The 21494-nt window shown below is 31.4% G+C and overlaps 1 protein-coding gene across 1 annotated transcript; it reads right to left on the bottom strand.

The window, feature by feature from the left end:
- Window positions 1–394: 394 nt before the first annotated feature.
- On the bottom strand, window positions 395–7144 carry LOC139500104 (uncharacterized). The gene is made up of 3 exons (XM_071288842.1): window positions 6925–7144; window positions 3950–4048; window positions 395–1233 (listed from the first exon to the last, which is right to left on the bottom strand). Exons 1-3 carry the CDS (start codon window positions 7142–7144, stop codon window positions 395–397), a joined length of 1158 nt encoding a protein of 385 aa, XP_071144943.1.
- Between the last annotated feature and the right edge of the window lie 14350 nt (window positions 7145–21494).

Raw genomic sequence — 21494 nt, 5'->3', positions numbered from 1 at the left:
ATGGACAAAACTTGAAGGATCTATATTAGGAATAGCTAATGTAGTAGGGAGAGCATATGCTGATATTACAAATAAGAGGATCTTGCAAATTAAAAAAATAACCACAATTGCTGAGGATCAATTTAAGTATGAGAAACTCTGTCGTGAATACTGGAAAAACAAATGTGCTGAATTTGAGGTATATCTTATTTGTAATATCAGCATATGCTCTCCCTACTATCCCTAGCAGCTGCTGTAGCACCACCGCTCCTTAAACTATGTAGGCCAAATAAAGGTTACAAATATTACTTTCTTTAGCTTAGAGTTGTGCAGAACAGTATTACACATATTATAAATCAGTCATTGATCATAGAAAAATCATTGGACACAATATTCAATAGATTCATATTTTTTTTTAGACAAACATGTCATTTTCTTTATGGTTAACGTCATATAGAAATGCATACTCAGGCTCTGTATTACAAACCAATAGGTGGTTGTTTGATTTGTCAAAACAAATTCCAACTGGGGATTTTAGTTCGTCTTCCCTCGTAAGTAATTCCGTGCTATGTTCACCATCATGTGATACCACTACAACTTTATCAGAGCTATTAGAAGCCACATACACATTACCAGTCAAATCTACAGTAACTCCACAAGGATATTTCAACTTATCATCAGTAAACGTCCATGTTACTGATCCATACATGTCACAGCAATATAAAGTGTCTTGAGAGTAATCAGCAAGGAACAGTCTCTCACTATCAGTTGTTATGTACCATACAGACGATGAAGGACACGGGAATGAACGAATTATATTCCCCGTAAAACCCATTACATCTATCTTCTGTAGACGAATAACAACATACAGTAGTTCGTTTTGATAGGATATTCCGAAGGGGTCACCACTGGTCACTATTTTATCATTTGTTTTCTTTTTGTGAATATCAATTATCTCAATATATGATTGATTGAATGAAACAGCGACGTCGGAGTTGTTTATCACTGCTATACACCATGGCTTACTAGACAGTTTGATGTCTCGCTTGTTACTTCCGTCTTTATTGTAGATGATTAGTCTTGTGTTGTAGTCATCAAGTAAAACAACCGATTCACCAATGATTGCACAATCATTTATTGTTAAATTTTCTTTTTTTGGTCTAAGAAGCTTTCTGAACCAATTCCCACCAATTCTGATTTTACACAGTAAACTGATGGTCCCTTCAAACGAAACGTCATTAAATGGTGCTGGCGCTGGAAGAAAAGATTTTGTAAACACATTAAAAAATAATAACATGAATAAATACCTTACTTCTATCTATTAAAGTATTTCTATTAAGCAGTAATATTCTATGCTGAGTTAAGATATGACACCAGTTTGCATATGTATGCATAAATCATAGCATTATGTCATTTCTAATTTTTCTATCGTCTCTGCAATGTTTTTTTATACTATTCATCTGTATGGCAATTTTTCAAATACAAACTATCTTCATCTTATTTAAGATCATGATGCGAACAATTACTACAAGGTTACAGCATGTATCCATCATTTGGTAACAAAATGATATCAAAGTAATAATCATAATTGTTGATATTCTGTTACCGAAAATAACAGATTTGAAATAGATTTATTTCAATAGAAGTATTAGGCAGATATTGTACAACTTTCAATGTAGCCAAAAGACGTCTATGTAAGCAATTATAAATAATTATATCCGGTGAATTTTTCGGTTTATTTGCATTATATGATGCACTTTCTACATCGAAAATTAAATGTCAAATTCCAAACTTAAATCCAATGATAAAGTGGATTGGCATATGGTGTGCATGTTTTGAACAAGAACGCAATATTTTTTTGATTTTTTCGTTCTGTCATATCCTGAATTTCAAGTTCAACCTACTTTCTTTCGACTGGACATTGATAATTTACTTGTACACTGATATCCATTTCCACATTGTACCTTCAATTACATTGAACAATAACAGAGCCCATTTTAGTTCAGTCTTTGTGATAAACGGTTTGTCATCCTCAAAAATTAAATATTTTAGTTTTATTTAGCAAAATCTTTTAGAATTAGGGTCATCTTAGATCTTTAACCTCGACCTTTTTTAGCCTTTTTAGCTACTTGATTTTAGCGTAACTGATGAGATAGTTATAATTTGGCGTACACAATTTGAATTTTTGTAACTATGATGACTGTTATGTAAAAAAAAAAGATGTGGTATGATTGCCAATGAGACAACTATCCACAAAAGACCAAAATCAACATTAACAACTATAGGTCACCGTACGGCCTTCAACAATGAGCAAAGTCCATACCGCATAGCCAGCTATAAAAGGCCCCGATAAGACAATGTAAAACAATTCAAACGGGAAAACTAACGGCCTTATTTATGTAAAATAAAATGAACGAAAAACAAATATGTAACACATAAGCAAACGACAACCACTGAATTACAGGCTCCGGACTTGAGACAGGCACATACATAAATAATGTGGCGGGGTTAAACATGTTAGCGGGATCCCAACCCTCCCCTAACCTGGGACAGTGATATAACAGTACAACATAAGAACGAACTATAAAAATTAGTTGAAAAAGGCTTAACTCATGAGATGGACAAAAATACAAGTGGACGTGGCCCGGTACTTTTACATCCCGACACAAAAAGACACAATGAACAGATCTGAGAGTACTCGCAGTTATCTGACAGCTAGTTCAAAGCCACTAACAACTAATAAAAAAATCATGCATCTAAGGCTAAACTACATGTATCAATTCGTACACATCCAACACCCAATGGATTTAGTGTAAAGACGTCATAAACAGCCAGAGAAAAACATGACCTTGTGAATGTTCTCTCCTGGAATTTAGAATCGAACGTTCACAGCATACAATAGATACATTTAGTCATTTCAGACATTTGGGTAAGACTTCGTGCTAATAACTGAGTCATAAGATAATACCCAAAAATATCCGAGGAGTACAACCACAATTGTTTTCCCCATTCGGATTTTTTTAAACTGAGATTGTTTCAAAATATGTGCAGAATTAATCTTTGTTTTAAAAAAAGAAATAATTAGCATAAGTAAAGTTTTATCTTGTCCAGTAATACAGAAACAACGTCACATATAATTTCATAGCATATAAATAAACTCATTATAGATACCAGGATTAAATTTTGCATTTACGCAGAAGCACGTTACGCTCGAATCCAAAAAAGTTAACAAGGCCGAGCAAAGTACGACGTTGAAGAGCATTGAGGACCAACATTCCTTAAAGTTTTGTCAAATACAGCCAATGTAATCTATTCCCGAGGTAGAAAAGCCTTAACATTTCAAAAATTCAAAAGTTTTGAAAACAGTTAATCTATAAATATGACCATATCAATGATAAAACATGTCAGCACAGAACTACTGACTACTGGGTTGGTGATACCCTCGAGAAATTATAACTCCACCTGCAGTGGCATCGACAAGGTGGTTGTAAATAAACTCATCATAGATACCAGGATTATTTTGTTTTTACGCCGGACGCGAGTTTCGTCTACAAAAGACTCATAACTGACGCTCGAATAAAAAAATATAACTTTAAGTTAACCAATCAGATGTTTTGTTTTACCTGTTTATAAGCCTCAGTAACTATGTCAGCCCAAATTGGAAAAATATTTAAAAAAAAAAAACATAAAAAAAAATGAGAATTTTGCTTTGAAACATCCAAAATATATGTTTATGGCACGTAATTTGTTTTCTTTAATGGAACACGGGGTTAATTTCGGAATTTTTGATATTATACTTTTTCATAATACTGTAAAATTCAAGGGATTTGTCTTCCATTTTTCGTATGAAACCGGGTGTGGCGAAATATAATTTGGTTGTATAACGCCTATGAGGAGGCGATGTATTTATTTTTCATGTTTATATTGAATCATGGTATTTTTATATCTGGTTGTCGTTCGTTTAAAATACCTTCACATTTTGCTACTATTCCCATCTCGTCGTCATGCATAGCAGAACGATAGTTAGCTTCGTCTTCCCTATCTCCATTTGTTTTCTGACTATATTCCTCTAAAAAATGTAAAAAGAGGCGTGAAGTTCCAATTTTCATTGAAAATATATTTTTTTTCAAAATAATATCTTGTTCTCTCATGAGGTGTAAAGTGATAAAGTTTTCAATATCAGTTTCCTCTGCATAAGGACCTGTTTCATATTCAAATATTTCGCTTGGTTTGATATAAGTATATACGCAGGGTTCTATTTTGTGCAGTTTACTTTCTCAAAACACTTATGAGATTTGGATTCTCAAAAGTATTTTGTCTAATGATAAAATATGGTTTTGGGCTTGTCTGTATGGTATTGAGAACGATTGTATTTTGTTTGCCAGTTTGCTTTAAAATAAACCTGAAACGATTACGCAAATGCAATTAATAGCTTATGCGAGGTGTCAATATTTGACTGTGACGGCATTAGTGTTACATCACCAGAAATTTTTGACAGACTTTGAAATGTTACAACCGTATCAAGTACGAAATTTGTAGATTAATTTATAAATTAATAAATGATTTATATAGCGAAACAAAACAATCGCATGTATTCCAACAAATGCATATCGGGTGTAACGAAAGTGTAAGTACCATGAATTACTTGTTATTTGAATCTAACGTTCACAGTACACAATAAAATAATTCCTACTTAGATATTAATCTCAGTGTTATCATAATAGTAGGGAATAGGACCATATAGGTAGATCAGATGCTACTCTGGTATCTAAGATCTGACGATCATACTAGGAAATGAGTGCCCTGCACTTATTATAAATTTGAATAAAAATACTGAATAAGTTGTCTATGAACACTCAATTTACATACATCTTCAAATACCCAAATATTAAAAAGTACCTGTCATACTTCAATGACAGCTATGTTATTATCCCCGCGGATAGAAACACTTCCCGAAACATTTATATCATCGTTTCGTGTTAAACACCATTCAATGATAGCTTGGCGATTTAAACTTGGATTTTTAACATATACATTGACGACATTTATCAAAGAGAAAATCATGAACATATAGATTGAGGCGCTTCACTCACTTCTGTAGAAGTCTACACCACATCAGCAAATACAATTTTAGAAATGGTAATTTATGTTTCTATACAAGATAGGCCATGAATTATGGGACTTTGTAATAATCCACAAATCTGCAATGCAGGATCTACTTATTGAGCAAGTATCAAACCGCGAATTAGAAATTAAGCACGTCACACCTAAAGAGTTTAAAATACCAAAATATGAAAGACGAGTTTGGATACAACACCGTTAGCTTATTTTTCTCCAAACTTCCATCATTATGATTTAAATGAAAGTGTGTTTTAAAACAAAAAGTTCTGAACAACACATTTAATGTAGATTACATAATTGATTATATTTGCAAACACTTGTTTTTGCAACTGTTTGACCGAACTATTATTGATTAATCTAAGACTTGTACTTACTTGCAAAACAAAGACTTCTTATAAAAAAAATGTGTAGAACGCCATATGCGGAGTTTCGGCTATGTTTGACACTGGGTGGCGGTGTTGAAACGGAGAAAAACGATAAATGTAAGTTTAAATATCAACATTTCTTTTTTTCTAATTGTGAGTACAAAAAAAAATGTATTGCACGGAAGGTTTCGAACCTTTATCTTTTTCCAGCAAGCAGGAGCAGACTTTTTCGATCAGTGATCGCTTATCTCAAACACTTCTCCCTTATTTTCCGTGTTTCAGGTTTTGAGTCTTCCTAAGTAAGTTTCAGGATAAATACCACTTTTCCGTATGGTTTATATCATTTTTAATTATGTAACTTAACAAAGCGCCAGCTTCTTAGTAAACCAATTATTGGTTTTAAAAATACAATACGTTGCTCGGAGTGTTAGATTTAGCGTCTCAAGGAGTAAGATATTTATAGAAAAAAGAAAAGATTTGAATATAATTCGGCCTTTATCTGATACTTTGTGATTCAAACACACCTACTCTGTTATGATGACAAATTATAAACTTAAGTATCCGCGAAAATATTTAATATCGAATTGAGAATCCGATAAAATAAAAACCACCAAGTTTGTTTGTATTCTTTCTGCCCAAATTTGCGAAATTTTACACCCGCTAAAGAACCCCGCAATACGATAATAAAAAAGTTTTTCAAATGAGACATACAATCTAAAAATTATCTTATCCGTAACACCTATCTTGTCATAATTGCAGATACTGAACCATTGCATTTTTCGCTGAACATAGTTTAAAGGGCATCCGTTTACGCTTCGTCATGGAAGTGCTTATTAACAAAGATAGCACAATATCACTTATAAAGAAATTGGTATTTATAACAAATCCGTTTTCATTTCTAAGATTGAAAATCTCTAATTATTCTTTCAAATTTAAAAAAAAGACACCAAGTTGAAGCACAACTTCTTGATATTTTTTTATTGGCCGAAATTCCCAGTATAAACTATACTTTTTATATTTTTTGTGGAGGTCGTGTTGCTTAGTCTAAAGTTTTCTATGTTGTGTTTTGTGTACTATTGTTTGTCTATTTGTCTTTTTTAGTCATTGCGTTGTCAGTTTATTTTCGATATATGAGTTTGAATGTCCCTCTGGTACCTTTCGCCCCTCTGCTATACTTGTACTTCAATATGACGATTCGTGTATAAACCGCTTCTTGGTGTTATAGTATAAATAGCTTTTAATTTAGCAATCTTGTCTTAAATACTACCGTGCTATACTGACCGAGTCTAAGTTGCACACATGAGACGCATCCCATAGGTTCACTAGGTTCGTTTCGTTAAAATATTGGTGGTTTTAACATTTTTATTTGGTTTGTGTATTCATGGTGCATAAAGGAATGTTAACATCGGCTAATTACTTTTGATCATTATTCACTTCTACGATAAAAAGAACAAAATACCTCTGATGTCTGGTATTGTCAAATTTACACCCACGTCAGCACGTTGTTTTGAATCAATTGTAGTATTTTTTAATATTCTGGTCATAATTTGAGAAATTTCTGCTTGTAGCAAATCTACATTGTGTAGAACTGTCTTCGCTATCTCTGTATACATGTTCATGTCATCAGGTGAAATTGCAATTATTCTTTTTTTTGTGTCCGACGTTCCGTTCAGTCTCATTTCGTCAAGATATTCAAATACTTCTGATTTATTCCAAGTAGCCGGTAAATCGAGTTGAACGAAAGCAGGCACATGAACTCTCTGTAGGTCAGGAACATCTGAATAAAAATAGTTTTTATTATTTTGATCGGTACTGATTATTATAGATTATATTACTACTCTATCAAATTTGGTATTCAAACCAAGTTTACCGAATGTTCGTACGCACATGTTATATATTATATATTCTATTTTGTTTTGTTTTTTGCATCAATAAATAATCAATTATGTAAAAAAAGCTTCTTTCTCTAATAAAATCTGGTTTCCGTCCATGTTTGAGTATTTTCGTCTCTTCCGAAAGTTTTGATCAGTATATTAATTTCGTCTAAAATAAGTTTTATGTCGCCTGTCCAAATATCAAATTTTGTATTCAAACCAAGTTTACCGGATGCTCGTACGCACATGTTATATATTATATATTCTATTTTGTTTTATTTTTTGCAACAATTAATTATCAATTCTGTAAAAAAAAAAATACCTTCTCCATCTAATCTGTTTGCCGTCCATGTTTGAGTATTTTCGTCTTTTCCGATAAATTTGACCAGTATATTAATCTCGTCTATAATAAGTTTTATGTCGTCTGTCCAAATGAAAGAAATATACTAAATGGAATGTATTTATAATAGTAATTTAGGTGTACATTTCGATACAACACACACACCTGTAGTGGTTTTGTACGAATAAAATACAAAATAATAGTTATTAGTATACACTTTTCACATTTCTATTCTGTTTTCATTTCAAAACGCTACCAATGGCAGATGGGGTCATAATCAGAATAAGATATCACTACCTAAAAAGTTAAAAACAAAGTGTGTTACATGGTTTAGACAGTCTATGACCCTCTTACCACTATTGGTATAATGTTCTTCTTAAATTGACTCCAATTCTGAGATATGTGTGTCTGTATTATTACAAAGTTTAGTTGGTAACCTATTGTATGTTCTAAAATGACAAGAACTCCATAGCTGGAAATATATGACTCTAACTGATTATAACTGGTGCACATGTCCGTAAAGTTATTTAAACTGTACCGGAATTTCTTAACTTTTTCCATTGACTTTGATTTGAGTAAGTTTAGTGTCTGGAACGTCAGTAAAATATGATGTCTCTTATAAATCCTGACTAATTAGTGAATGTTATGTGTTTATTATACTCAAATTACACCCTCTACCCAAAAATAATTTTCAAAACAATATAAATATTAATAAATGTAGTCCAAATCGTGGTCGACTCTAACAACAATTATGAATCCAAGTTGAACAAAAGAATTTGAAATGCTTTTTCTATCTCAAACTATTAGTCATATGTCAAAACACGACCTCTGGGGATTAAAAAAAATGAACTTATGACTAATTGATTTAATTGTTTCTAACTCTAAATCATAGATGTGTAAAGTATGTAATAAGCATGAATTTACTTCATAAATCAATAACTTAATGTCGGATGTAACACGTCTTCTGATGTGCTTTAAGTGTTTTGTCTATCAGCTCTTAGACATAATTTTGTTAAATGACTGTGACGTCACCAACCTTGTTTTTATAATTTACTCCTTAAAAATGGAATGACTGTAATATGTTTTCTGTCTATTCGAAAATAACCTTCAAACTGTTGTGCACACTTTTAAATAAACCTCTTCGCGTGTTATTCCATGTTACAGTGTGCACCACATTTGTAATGTTATTTCTTCATAACTAACAAATATGACAGTCATTTCTTTAATATTTTAATACAATAAAACACATCAAGTTTTAAAGTCAACCAACATAATTTTGTAATTTGATCAATATTATGACTGACGAATCGTCATTTGAGTAATTGCAACCAATTCTGTAAGATATAAGATACTTTCTGAATTACACAAACTCTTAATCAAATAATTCTCCATATTTACTTATTTGTTCCATGGTTTTCTGGCAAGTCTCTTGCATTGATTCATTGTAGAATTGGGGAAATGTTGCGTGAAGAGTCTTTGCTTTCAATTCGATTTCTTCAATCTGTGCTCTCTTCGTAAAAAATGAATACACAAGACTACATTTTACTTTTGATTATAAATATTTTAATACATGAATGCTTGCGCAATTTACTACATTAATTCAAATGACTTTTTCTATATCATCAGATATAGATGTATATCTATTCTCACATCTAACAGATTTATAGATGTATTTGAACCTCAACATCAACAGATTCTGATAACAGTGACACTCATGCTAACAAGTAAATGTGAAATTTTGCAGAATGTAATAAGAATTCTACATGTTTTTTTCCTCTTTTTTTTGAAAGGTGAATGTTTTTTTGTGTTTTTTTGTGTTGAATGCTGATTTCACATTTTTGCAAAACTAATGTTCGTGTTTTTGTGATTTAACTGTCTATTGGGGCTTGAAAATGTTATTTAAAATATTTATAAATGAAAGTGTAAGTGGCGCAAACGGTTTACTCTTTTTAATAGAAACTAGTGTGTTTGCTATATGTACAACTTTTTTAACTAGCAAAAAAAAAAAATAGTTCCATATCATAACGTGTCATATTCAACGAAAGCAGAATTTATATAAACCGTTGCAATATTTTCCTGTTGTTTAAACTTTTATCAACAAAATGATGGACCAATGTTTCAACATATTCGACTGTATGTAATTTATTCAGCCGACCGATTAGCAGGCTTATTAAACGTACTTTATGAAATTAAAGTTACAACTATTATTTGCTCGATTGAGCTTTTTATTTTGCTTAAACTATCTTTACTGCATCTACTCGGGAATATATGTTCTTCTTAGATATACCGGAATAACCATTACGATGTACATTAAAATTATTGCGGGAATTAGAACGGGAACGTAACAACTGTCAAACGAATTGAATTTTAGGCTAAAAGGCATTGATTCAAAGACTTGCAGATCCCATTGCTGGATGTCTGCATCGGATATGTTACATGTTTTTTAAACATTTTTTTTATTTAATTTTAGCAGAAACAATAGAGCTTCTCACGGAGAACGATGTATGCGAAATTGAAACAGCTTTGTAACATAAGTACATAATATGGTTATTTACGTTGTCTTATTATTCCCGAATATTCTATTGTTCTGTAAAAAAAAAGATTTAAAAGTTCATGCAATTGTATTTACAAAAAAGGCAAGTTCAACGTGTTGATTTAAATTGTATCTCTTTAAATATTTCCTTAAAAATTTGGTAAATTCGTTTCTAAGTTTTATACTGTAAATAAATTGAATAATAAAGATAAATTAACCATTTATTTTTTTTGCATCATCTTCATATAACAATTGGCGTCTTACCTCAAATTCAGCGCATTTATGTCTCCAATAATCACGGCACAGTACTTCATACTTTAACATGTAATAAGGAATTAATGCAAGATTTTTTTCTCAATTTCCACAGCATATGCACTATCTATCAATTCAGCTATTCCTAAAATTGATCCTTGTAGTTGTATCCATTTTCTGTTGAATTTGTCATCTGTTATTTCTTGAGTGTCTGATAAATGGAATATTTCACTTCGCACGTCTTTAATTTTAATCATCCAACTGTCTAATCATAATTCGTGTTTTCCACACGTTTGAATGATATAATTGTGATATTAATGACTTTGACATCTATGTTTGATCTTGCAGAATATTTACAAATACAAATCTGGGTCAATTTTCTGCTGATGTATTTTGTGTGACCATGAATTATGTTATTATCATTTTGTTCATATAATATTAGTAACTGCTTTTTTGAAATAAGTTTATGCCCACTTATCTTGCCAACATTACATTCACAGCATTCGAATGTTTCAAACATATGCATCAACTTATGTTTTTCTTTTTTTAGGAATGTTCCAAAACTATCAGGTCCTTGAATCTGTTCTCTTATGTACTTCCATATGACCTGGCAAGCTACAACAACAATGAGGGCCACTTATTTAAAGTATTTTTTTCTATCTAATGGTGCCATATGTGCAGTACTCTAAAACAGTTACAAGAAATTTTTAATTCATGTTTTTTATTGTAAATACAATGTATGCTTGATTGCAGGATTATTATTGCTTTTGGCACGTTTTTAATTTATTTTGTATATCTACCTAGTATATATTGACAGAAATACGTAAACATGATAGACTACACAAACAAGCTCGTAGGTCCAATAGTATTCCAGATCTGAATAAGTATAAAAAGCAAAGAAATAATGTGAATAATTTAAAACGATACACAAAAGATCAATTTTACTTAAACGCAAATAGTTTGTTGGACGAGTTTGCATCTGGTAATTCTAAATCGTATTGGTCATTAATGAAAAAATTAGCTAAGACATCGGGTAATTCTACTCATATCACTCAACTTAAAAATGAAAATGACGAATTAGTCACTGAAAATTACGATAAAGCATGTCTTTTGAATAAGTATTTTTGTTCCATATCTACTATAAATGAAAATAATGATAAATCTCCAGAATTTCTGACTAGGTCAAATTCTAAAATAGATATTTTCTTTATAAACTCAAATCAAGTCATTGATATTTTGCAGACTTTAAAATTGGGAAAAGCATCAGGTAATGACTCAATTAGTCACCAAATGCTAAAAAAGACAAGTTATACTGTCAGTGTACCCTTATCATTGTTATTTAATTTGTCATTTGAAAAGGCAGAGTTTCCTAGTCAATGGAAAACAGCTATTGTCATGCCGTTATTCAAAACCGGAGACAAATCACTGGTTTCCAATTATAGACCAATCTCATTATTATCAGCAGTGGGTAAAGTTTTTGAAAGAATTGTGTTTAAAAATGTATTTAATCACTTAATAGCAAACAATTTATTATACAAATTTCAATCAGGTTTTATTCCAGGTCATTCTACCGTTCACCAGCTAATAGAAATTTACTATAGGATATGCATGTCACTTGATGATCGCTGTATAACATCTCTTATATTATGTGATATCTCGAAAGCTTTTGATAGGGTATGGCATAGTGGCCTCTTAATAAAACTAAAAGCGTATGGTATTGATGGAAATCTGTATAAATGGTTTGAAAGTTATATTTCAAATAGAAAACAAAGCGTTTTTGTTTCAAATGCCTATTCGCCTTTTGATAATACTAATGCAGGAGTTCCGCAAGGCTCTGTATTAGGTCCCCTACTATTTCTTATTTATGTAAATGACATAGCTGATAATTTGACAAGTCTAACTCGATTGTTTGCTGATGATACATCTCTTTCTTATTCCAGCAATAATCCTTACACTATAGAGGATGTCTTAAACAGCGATTTAGAACAAATTTCAGTATGGTCTAAAGATTGGCTTATTAACTTTAACTCTAATAAGACAAAGGCTATGATATTCTCCTGCCATACTTCCCCAGATGATATTGAAATAGAATTTCAAAACCAATTAGTAGAATTTGTCTCCTGTCATAAACACTTAGGGATTACTTTTGATTCCAATGGTAAATTCCATACACATATAGAAAATATTTTAAAGTGTGCAAGCACAAGATTAAATGTTCTTAAAAAATTGAAATATGTATTGAATAGAAATTATCTTGCTCGTATATATTTAACTTTTATAAGACCCGTTATGGAATATGCATGTGAGTTATGGGATGGTTGTACTCAACAAGAAGCCGACAATTTAGAACATGTTCAGTTAGAAGCAGGGAGGTTAGTAACTGGGTTGCCCGTGTTTGCTAGTCGGGAAGCTATATATTTTGAAACTGGCTGGCAATTGCTTGTGGACAGAAGAAAATCCAGAAAGCTCAATATGTTCTATTCTTTACATAATGGGACTGCCCCTGATTATCTATGTGATTTAATGCCCCCGCTTGTTGGTCAAGTATCTAACTACGATTTGCGAAACAGTAATAATTATGTAGTACCCGGTTATAGACTAGACATAACTAGAAAATCCTTTTTCCCATCCACTACTATTGAATGGAATAGCCTTCCCCCCGACATACGTACGTCCAAAAACATAAATATTTTTAAACGAAAGATGAAGTCCAAATTGATACAGCCACCTTCCTATTTTAGTTGTGGGGATAGAAAACTTAATATCATTCATACACGTTTGAGAAATATGTGCAGTTCTTTAAATTCAGATTTACATCGTGTTAATATTAAACCAAGTCCCGCATGCAGCTGTGGCCACCCTGTTGAGGATAGTATACACTATTTTTTAGAGTGCGCTCTTCATAACGAAGCAAGAGAAATACTGTTTTCAAAATTGGAAAGTTATGCTATATCCATTGAGCTTCTATTAGCTGGTGACGGTGACCTTTCTTTTCAGCAAAACAAAGACATTTTTGAGTCCGTACAATCTTATATCAGAATAACACAAAGATTTAAAACAATCAATTAACATTCTAAATTTCTACTTTACAACCTTTCACTCCAGTCTAGTTGTTTCATTATTATTCCTTATTATATTGTATTTTTTTTCTTTTTTCTTTTTATTTCTAATTTTTGTTTGAAGTATGTATTACATGCATTACTACTATGTTGTATTTTTTCTTTTTCGCCATTATCTAATGTACTTTGTGTTTATATTTATATTGGGAGAGGACGTCTCTAATGTTGTTATAACTTGTGTCCAATCCCTTTTGCTACTTTTGCAAATAAAATATGTTTAAACTAAACTAAGTATATATTGACTAAGAAAGAACCTGTTAAAGTCTATTTCGTAAAAAGTTAAATGCGAAAATATTTAATCTTCACTTTCAAAAATGTTGTCTAAAAATCATTTTAATAAAAACCATTAGCAATTAAATCCATAATAGTTATCAAAGATACCAGGATTAGGATTATAATTTAGTACGCCAGACGCGCGTTTCGTCTTCATAAGACTCATCAGTGACGCTCATATCAAAATATTTATAAAGCAAAACAAGTACATAAAAGTTGGAACTATCTTTATTTTATCTTTAATGTCTGAAATGAAATATTAAATTATATTTGGAAATAAAGCAAAACAACAGGAGCAACGGGAAAAAACAAAATGTTTTCTACATGACAATGATTTAAACATCTAACAACACAAACATTGGTTTTAATGTGACATTGTACTAACGTGAAGCCGACATAAATATACAGCTAAATATCGCCTCTATGTTTTTTCTTACTATTCAAATATATATATATATATATATATATTACAAGATTGCCTACACCTTATATATTCAATAGATTTAGTTTTTAAAAATATCACCAAAACCAAATTGAAATCAACTAGCATTTCGAACGAACAAATAATGAAGTGGTATTGTTATCCACTCGTTCTGAATCAACCCCGCTTAATGTGCTGGTTGAACAGTATTCCCAAGGGTATCATCAACTCGTACAATACCTTTGATGTAAGTCTCAGATGATATAATCAGCTCAGTAAGCAGCGTTTTAATAGTACAATGAATTGTATCATATTTTGTTAACTTTTCTACTTCATTACATTTTTGATGATTTCATGTTTACGGTTGAATAGTCTCGATAAAAGAAAATCCATAAAGGTAGTTTTTTTCATTTTGCAATACAAATGGCGTTTTTCTTTAATATAATTCCATAATATCTGGTGTAAACTTTAACATGAAATTCAACTGGACGGTATATTGCACCATACACTATGTGCCACATACACTATGATTGAGACGTCAAGCACTTAACTAACTAATTACAATTAATATAAAACAGCTTTATTTTTTTATTAGCAATAAAATATACTTTTGTCTGAAGCGCTTACAGCTGAGATCTATATTTTCAATAATGTAAGGGTTGTATTTGTCTTGTATCCTGTAGTAAACAGTGACGCTGAATTGTTTTCAAATTTTTCATTCATAAAAACATCGCCATTTGTTTTATTGGAAATGCAAAGAGGACACCGGCAAGATCCACTACGTAAACTGTGATTTGAATATTACCGGACGCTTACAACGGAAGGAAGAACACACAAAACTGTACATATTTACAATTTGTATGTCACTCCGTTTTATCTATAAATGTGTATGTATATCAGTTTAAGGGTCAACAACATGATCAGATACATAAAAAATTTCGATCGGATAAAAATATACATTAGAAATAATATGCTGTTAGAATTCATTTTTTAATATGGTGTTTGAGTACTAATTTTAACGAAAGTTTACTTTTTTGTTTTGTACAATTGTATGTTTTTCATTATATAGTCTCTGTTTCTCACATGGTCGTTCTTTGATTTAGTTACAATTTGATCTTTGTCTTTAGACAAAGAAAGACATAACTGATTTGAATGTTATTAGGCTTAATCTTTGGTCAAATATAGAGGGAAAATTAAATGTGAATAAACGTGATTGATCCCACTGTTGTATATCGTCTGTCATACACGAACGATAAATACAATTTGCAGTAATTGAACAGTTAGTATTATTTAATTGTTTCACATTATTTTATTCATTATCCTTTTCTACAGAAGGCAATGATAACATTAACCGTATTTTGGTGAGAATGTTTGTTTTACAATGCTTTTAGGTTTTTCATATTTTGATTTGAGCGTCACTGAAAATTTCTGTGATGGCAATAATATATCTTTTGTACAATATCATGAGCATGTTATCTTAAATTTGTTTGTCCTGTCCTTTGAAATCTGAACGTCGCGACTACTATTATAGTGGTTTCACATCGTCGTTAATATCAGTGTAATTCTCAAGCATACGGCATATCCTTATTTGATATCAATGGTTGAATGTTCGAACATGCTCTTGTTAAATGTATTTTTTCCTACTTTTGGTATTCTTAACCATTAGGAATTCGACATACCGCTGCAATGTTTCATTACAAAAAACCCTTTTCAGACGATTTTCTTTTTAAATTTCGAAAAACATTATGAAAAGTGTATTTTTTTATATAATGAATTGAATAACATGGTTTTTTTTTTCGAAAAGTATATTATTAACTGATATACCAATGTGATCTTTTGATGCTGTCCAACATTTTATGTTTGCCTCTCTCCGCCAACCGTAATATCAGCTTTAAACACACCAATGTTGATTCTTCTACTGTACATGAATATAGTCTTTATGATAGAGGATAAACACGATACTGTTTTTGTGGTGATTAATTATACTAATTATCTATACTAAATGTTCGATGGAGCTTGTATTGTCTACTTTTCTAATGGAGAAAAGGCGGAGTGAAGGGGGTGATAAGCACCATTTTAAGGCCCAGAAAATGCAAAACTGGGCAATCAGTTTTTGAATATATTGTGTGTATGAAAATGAACATTGGTAATGTTATTTGGACACTTAACATGTAATGTTATAATCATCGCTAACTGTAAAAGATAAACTTTTATGCAAAACATCTTGCTCGTATCTTAATATTAATGATGTGCAAATGAAGGAAGAAATGTGTCTGAGGACACGAATGCCCGCGCAAAAGCTTTGCAAGTTTTCAAGTAAAAAATGTGCATAACTCCGGAACGGTAACTGACTCACAACCCACATTCAAACGCAGTCTGTATTGTGTTTTGTAGTATTGTGTGTGAGATTCATAACATTTGGATGTTAGAGTGCAGCAACTTTATAAGGGTAATAACTCTCGAACGGTTAGTCATTGGCTGCCCAAATTCGAAATCTGTCTCCTAGATTTCTTTCGTAACATTTTGTATGAGTTTCATGACAATTTGCATGATGCAAGCTTAAGTAGGTGTGCGGGGACTAAAATAAGACGGACGGAAGGACCAACAGAGGGACGGCCAAGGGTACACTTAATGTCCCCGTTGCCTAAGGCGGAAGGTGGAGGGACGGCGTAAACAAATCTGTTTTGACACTTATTTAATTTTAGATTTATCTACAAAGACCTCACGTGGTCGTCAATTCAAATTAAAAATAATTTCAACAATGGACTTGGTATATCTTTATCTATTTATGCATATACAATTCAGAATGGAAATAGGAAATGCTTCACTCCGACAAAAGAGTAAACAAATCAGCCACCAATGTGTCCTCAACACAGCAAGACAATCCTGCACCCAGAGGCTGACTTCAGCTAGCTTCTAAACAAATTAATATACACTTACGACAACACATTCCTACTGCAATGTCCGTCAATGAAACAAGAACATCATGAACATCGTGATTTAACGAAATCAGTCGGAGGTATTTTTCATCGAAAAAAAATTAATCAAAAATAGATATTATTTTATACAAAATCAAGTCAAGTATCGTGAAAGATCAGGTACCGTTTTTTTGAAGATCGTGAAAGATCTGATGCTACGAAGACTTTCAAATTATTCTTCAATTATATGATAATTAATATTTGTTATTGGTATTGAGAAAAACTAGATTGGCCAAGATCCTCAATAAATTTAAACATTTCAAAGTATTAATATTTTCAAAAAAGTAAATTTTATATTATGATCTACCAATGTATGTAATATATATTTTATCCTACAAGGTACACCCATCACTTTAAACTTTTGTTTAAATATGGACCTTTACGCATTAAGACAATCCATATTAGCACTTTCTCAAGATATATAAGCGTTGTAACAGGAGCTTTTATTTGTACAATTACAAATAATACAAAAAAAATATTATTTGTGCACTTGTGAACATGTTATTTGTAAAATAGCTGGCTGATTGTAGGATGAAGGTTTTTATTGTCATGTGAAGTACTCACTTATCACGAGTTATAGGATAACTACATTTTGTATATTGGATCCTAGAATCTACATGTTCATCAGACAGGATTCACCTGACCTCGACTTTGCCTCATTTCATGGATGAAGATTTAGTTTTGTGATCAAGTCCGTATCGCGGATTCGTTAAGCTATAATAGGATTACTGTCTGTTGTTAATGTTGTTAGGTGTACATTTTCGACTCCAGCAAGATTTCAAATAACATTGATCTCATTATCATGCATCATTTGGTAATGTTCGTTTTATGTTTTTTAGCATTTTGTTTATATACCTATATGCTGTAGCGCCACGGTATTTGGTGTATGGTGTCTGTCTGTCTGTCTGCATGTTTCATATATGACGTCAATTGTATTTGATATATTGAATGATAGTAAGATATCTATGTTTGGCTGTCGATCAGGGTTCATATACTTTCGACCTTATGCTCCGAATTAATTGACCAAACATAACATTTACATTTGCCAGTTTCTCAGGTACTGTAAGGATCGGAACACCTATATTTGGTATACGGGATGTTTGTAGAGATTTGTATGGCATAGTTCATCTGACCTTGCCCCCTTTTTATGAATCATTGACAATCTAAAGCGTATTTGACGCTTCTAGTAAAAACCGTAAATATTACAGACGCTCAACAAATATACTATCATAAGTACGAGACATTTCAGCATTTGCGCTCTGGTATTCTTTAGTCTGTACTCTGTAGTATATAGTTATCTCATTGTAAATCAATTCAAATATGCTACGTTGTATATAAAGATACATAGAACTAATGAATGAACTGTTACACAAAATGTTGGTTATTGTTCGATCACAAATTGTTCATGAAAGATGCTGTTTTTGCTATAAGTTTTTGGATGATGGTTAATATTTTGTATTAAACGTTACATACCCATATTATTGGCTAAATAGTGGCTGTTTGCCTGAATTGTACTAGACCGATTCTCAGATCTGAATTTTTTACACTGATTTAGACACGTTTTGAGTTTGGTTTTTTTTTTACTTTCGAGTTAAAGTGTTGAATAAAAAAATAATAATATCTTTAATGTTCATTCTTATCAAAATAGTTACAGGCTTCAACCAGTTGCAGGTATATCAAATGGTAAAAGAAATCTTGATTTCTTATTACTAGTATTAAGTCTGGTCACGCATTATCTTTCACGATCAAAATAATTCGTTGCCTGATCTTTCACGATCAAGTGTGATGACAATTCAACAAAACTCAAGGTTTTCATAAACAAATTAACGCTTTAAAGGGAAGAGCATACTTTTATTTTACTGTACTATCAGATACACCGAAGATTAAATTTCAAATCTATCATGATATATTGAAATATGGCCATTATAGGTACAAATAGCGTGTCTTTTTTAATTAATTCGATAGACATGCATTGCGCCTTTTGTGTTTTTTCATAAAGTACTGCATATTAACTTTATCTTATTGCAAAGTAATGTTGAAGAAGTTGAACCATTTTGACAGACATATTTTTTTGTTCGGATTTGTGCCGCGTTTTGAAAATTAAGCGATTTTTTCACAGATTCTGAACTAGAATGTACATTAAATGTCTTTCACGATCCGGTACCAGAGCTTTCACGATCGGCTCGCAATACTTGACTCCCGTTAGATATTCTTTCACGATCGTTTCTCTCGTTAAACCGAGTGACTATAATATAAAAATATATGGTTTCCTGTAAAAAATAGGATAAATTTAAGTAGGTAAGATTATTTCTTTTTAAATAGTTTACATAGACTTTATACATTTACTGGGGTTAGTGGTGTACATGTAATATCAAACATATTTTGACCTAACAATGTCCATTATTGTGTCAGACTAGGCATGCTTATTTTTGTTTGTAGTGAAAAAGGGAACAAAAAGTAGCAGCAACATACAAAAGTACAGTTGGATCATTTTTCTTGGTGATGTGCTAATATTTACAAAAAAGCTTCAGATAGATTCAATGTAATCAGTTTTTAAAAGGTGGAAGATTAGAAACCTTGCCTTGATCGGAAAAATTGTAATTCTCAAATCATTTGCAATATTTAAGCTAATTTGTGTAATCTCATACAGCTTTTTATGAAACTCCAAAAATTAAATCGAAAGTTATTCGAACTTCTCCTTTCGACGGGGAACTGAAATTCCAAAAATTTAGAATTACAGCTGTATTCCTTTGGCATTATGTGGGTAAAAAGATTTCTGTCAAATGAAAACATGTTTTAATATGCAGAGAAGGTAGCAGAAATATGTAACAAAGTATCATTGCATATCCTTTTTTGTGTAAGGTTTGTTTTACATTGAACAAGCTGTTATTTTAACAATTCCAGTCAAGTATTCTGTATATTCCTTTACAAAAACTTTTGAGCTTTTGATTATTGCCATTTGTTTAGGGACTTTCCGTTTTGAATTTTCCTTTGGGTTCGATATTTTTTTCCTTGACTTTTTTTTAAGATAATTTAAACTTTATAAGGGAAAAAAAAAATAGATTGTAATACTTGCCACCGGCCATTATTCAATTTTCAAGAAATTAATCATTAATGCATTTATAATACTTTAATCCAAAATTCATGTATTTTGTTTTGATGTTATATTTGTTATTCTCGTCCGTTTCTGTGTGTATTATATTTTAATGTTGTGTCGTTGTCGTTGTGTCTAATATTGGATGCGTTTCCCTCAGTTTTATTTTGTTACCCCGATTTTGTGTTTTGTATACAGCGGTATACTACTTTTGCCTTTATTTTAATACAATAAACTCAAATCCATGTTGACCGAGGACCAACTCTGTGATTGTGTAATGAAATGATTAATGGTGGTATAAAATCAACTGTTAGGTCCAAGACCTCCCTTTCGTATGCATACATATAAATAAATGTTAAAAAATGATAATGTCTTCATTATTTATTAAGATAGCAAAAAAACATTTTGATTGGGCCTTGTTGAAAATGTTCGATAATGCATATGTTTCAATTTTAAACATGTATGTATCATTTTTTTAATTCTATTTTTGTCATTAATTTAATATTTCCGTACATAATAAGCACTATCTCGTGATTTCGATTGCTTTTATGTCACGTGGTTTTCTTTGTAACAGTTAAAATACATGTAATGTTAAAGGTTAAGTATTTTTCTACAATTGTTGTGACATTATAGAAATACAATGTTAACAATTATTTCCGCATCAGTTCATTCCCTGTTATCAATCTCATGTTGTTTTTATTCGGCACGATATGAAGCTTATCATATTTCAATTAAAGGAACGGTCTATAATAATGAGACAAACCAATATCGTATGATCCTACCGAATTAGGAATATGCCCGTTGTTATCAAATATTTCGTTTCTATGTATGTTGACGTTTGTTTTTGTTGCACTCCAGTGGTCCTGTTATTGCCTTGATTTTCTCTCATAGTTATCCTCGTTTATAATTTGTAACCCGTATTTGTTTTCTCTCAACTGATTTGTAACTTTTGAACACCGATATACAACTGTGATTATAGCTTTTTTTTTAAACTTTTGTCATTTGGTTTTCTAGGAATATTCAAATATAAATAATTTTATCACATATTTGTACTAGAAAAATCCAGTTGTAGGTACATTATCCATAATGTATATGATTTTAGATTGAACAGGTTTCATTTCAAAAGGTTGAAAACATAGATTATG

The sequence above is a fragment of the Mytilus edulis genome, chromosome 13 (assembly GCF_963676685.1).
Source record: "Mytilus edulis chromosome 13, xbMytEdul2.2, whole genome shotgun sequence".
NCBI lineage: Eukaryota > Metazoa > Mollusca > Bivalvia > Mytilida > Mytilidae > Mytilus > Mytilus edulis.
Note: the sequence above shows the minus strand (reverse complement) of the source record. Positions and strands in the feature narration are given on the sequence as shown.

Bases quoted from the DNA above. Each gene is read 5' to 3' on its own strand.
- LOC139500104 (XM_071288842.1), bottom strand. From the start codon at position 7,144: ATGAGACTGAACGGAACGTCGGACACAAAAAAAAGAATAATTGCAATT. The intron at 4,049-6,924 runs GTATTTTGTTCT...TACATTTTTTAG, and splicing joins GACAATACCAGACATCAGAG to AGGAATATAGTCAGAAAACA. The intron at 1,234-3,949 runs GTATTTTAAACG...CTTTTCTTCCAG, and splicing joins AATAGTAGCAAAATGTGAAG to CGCCAGCACCATTTAATGAC.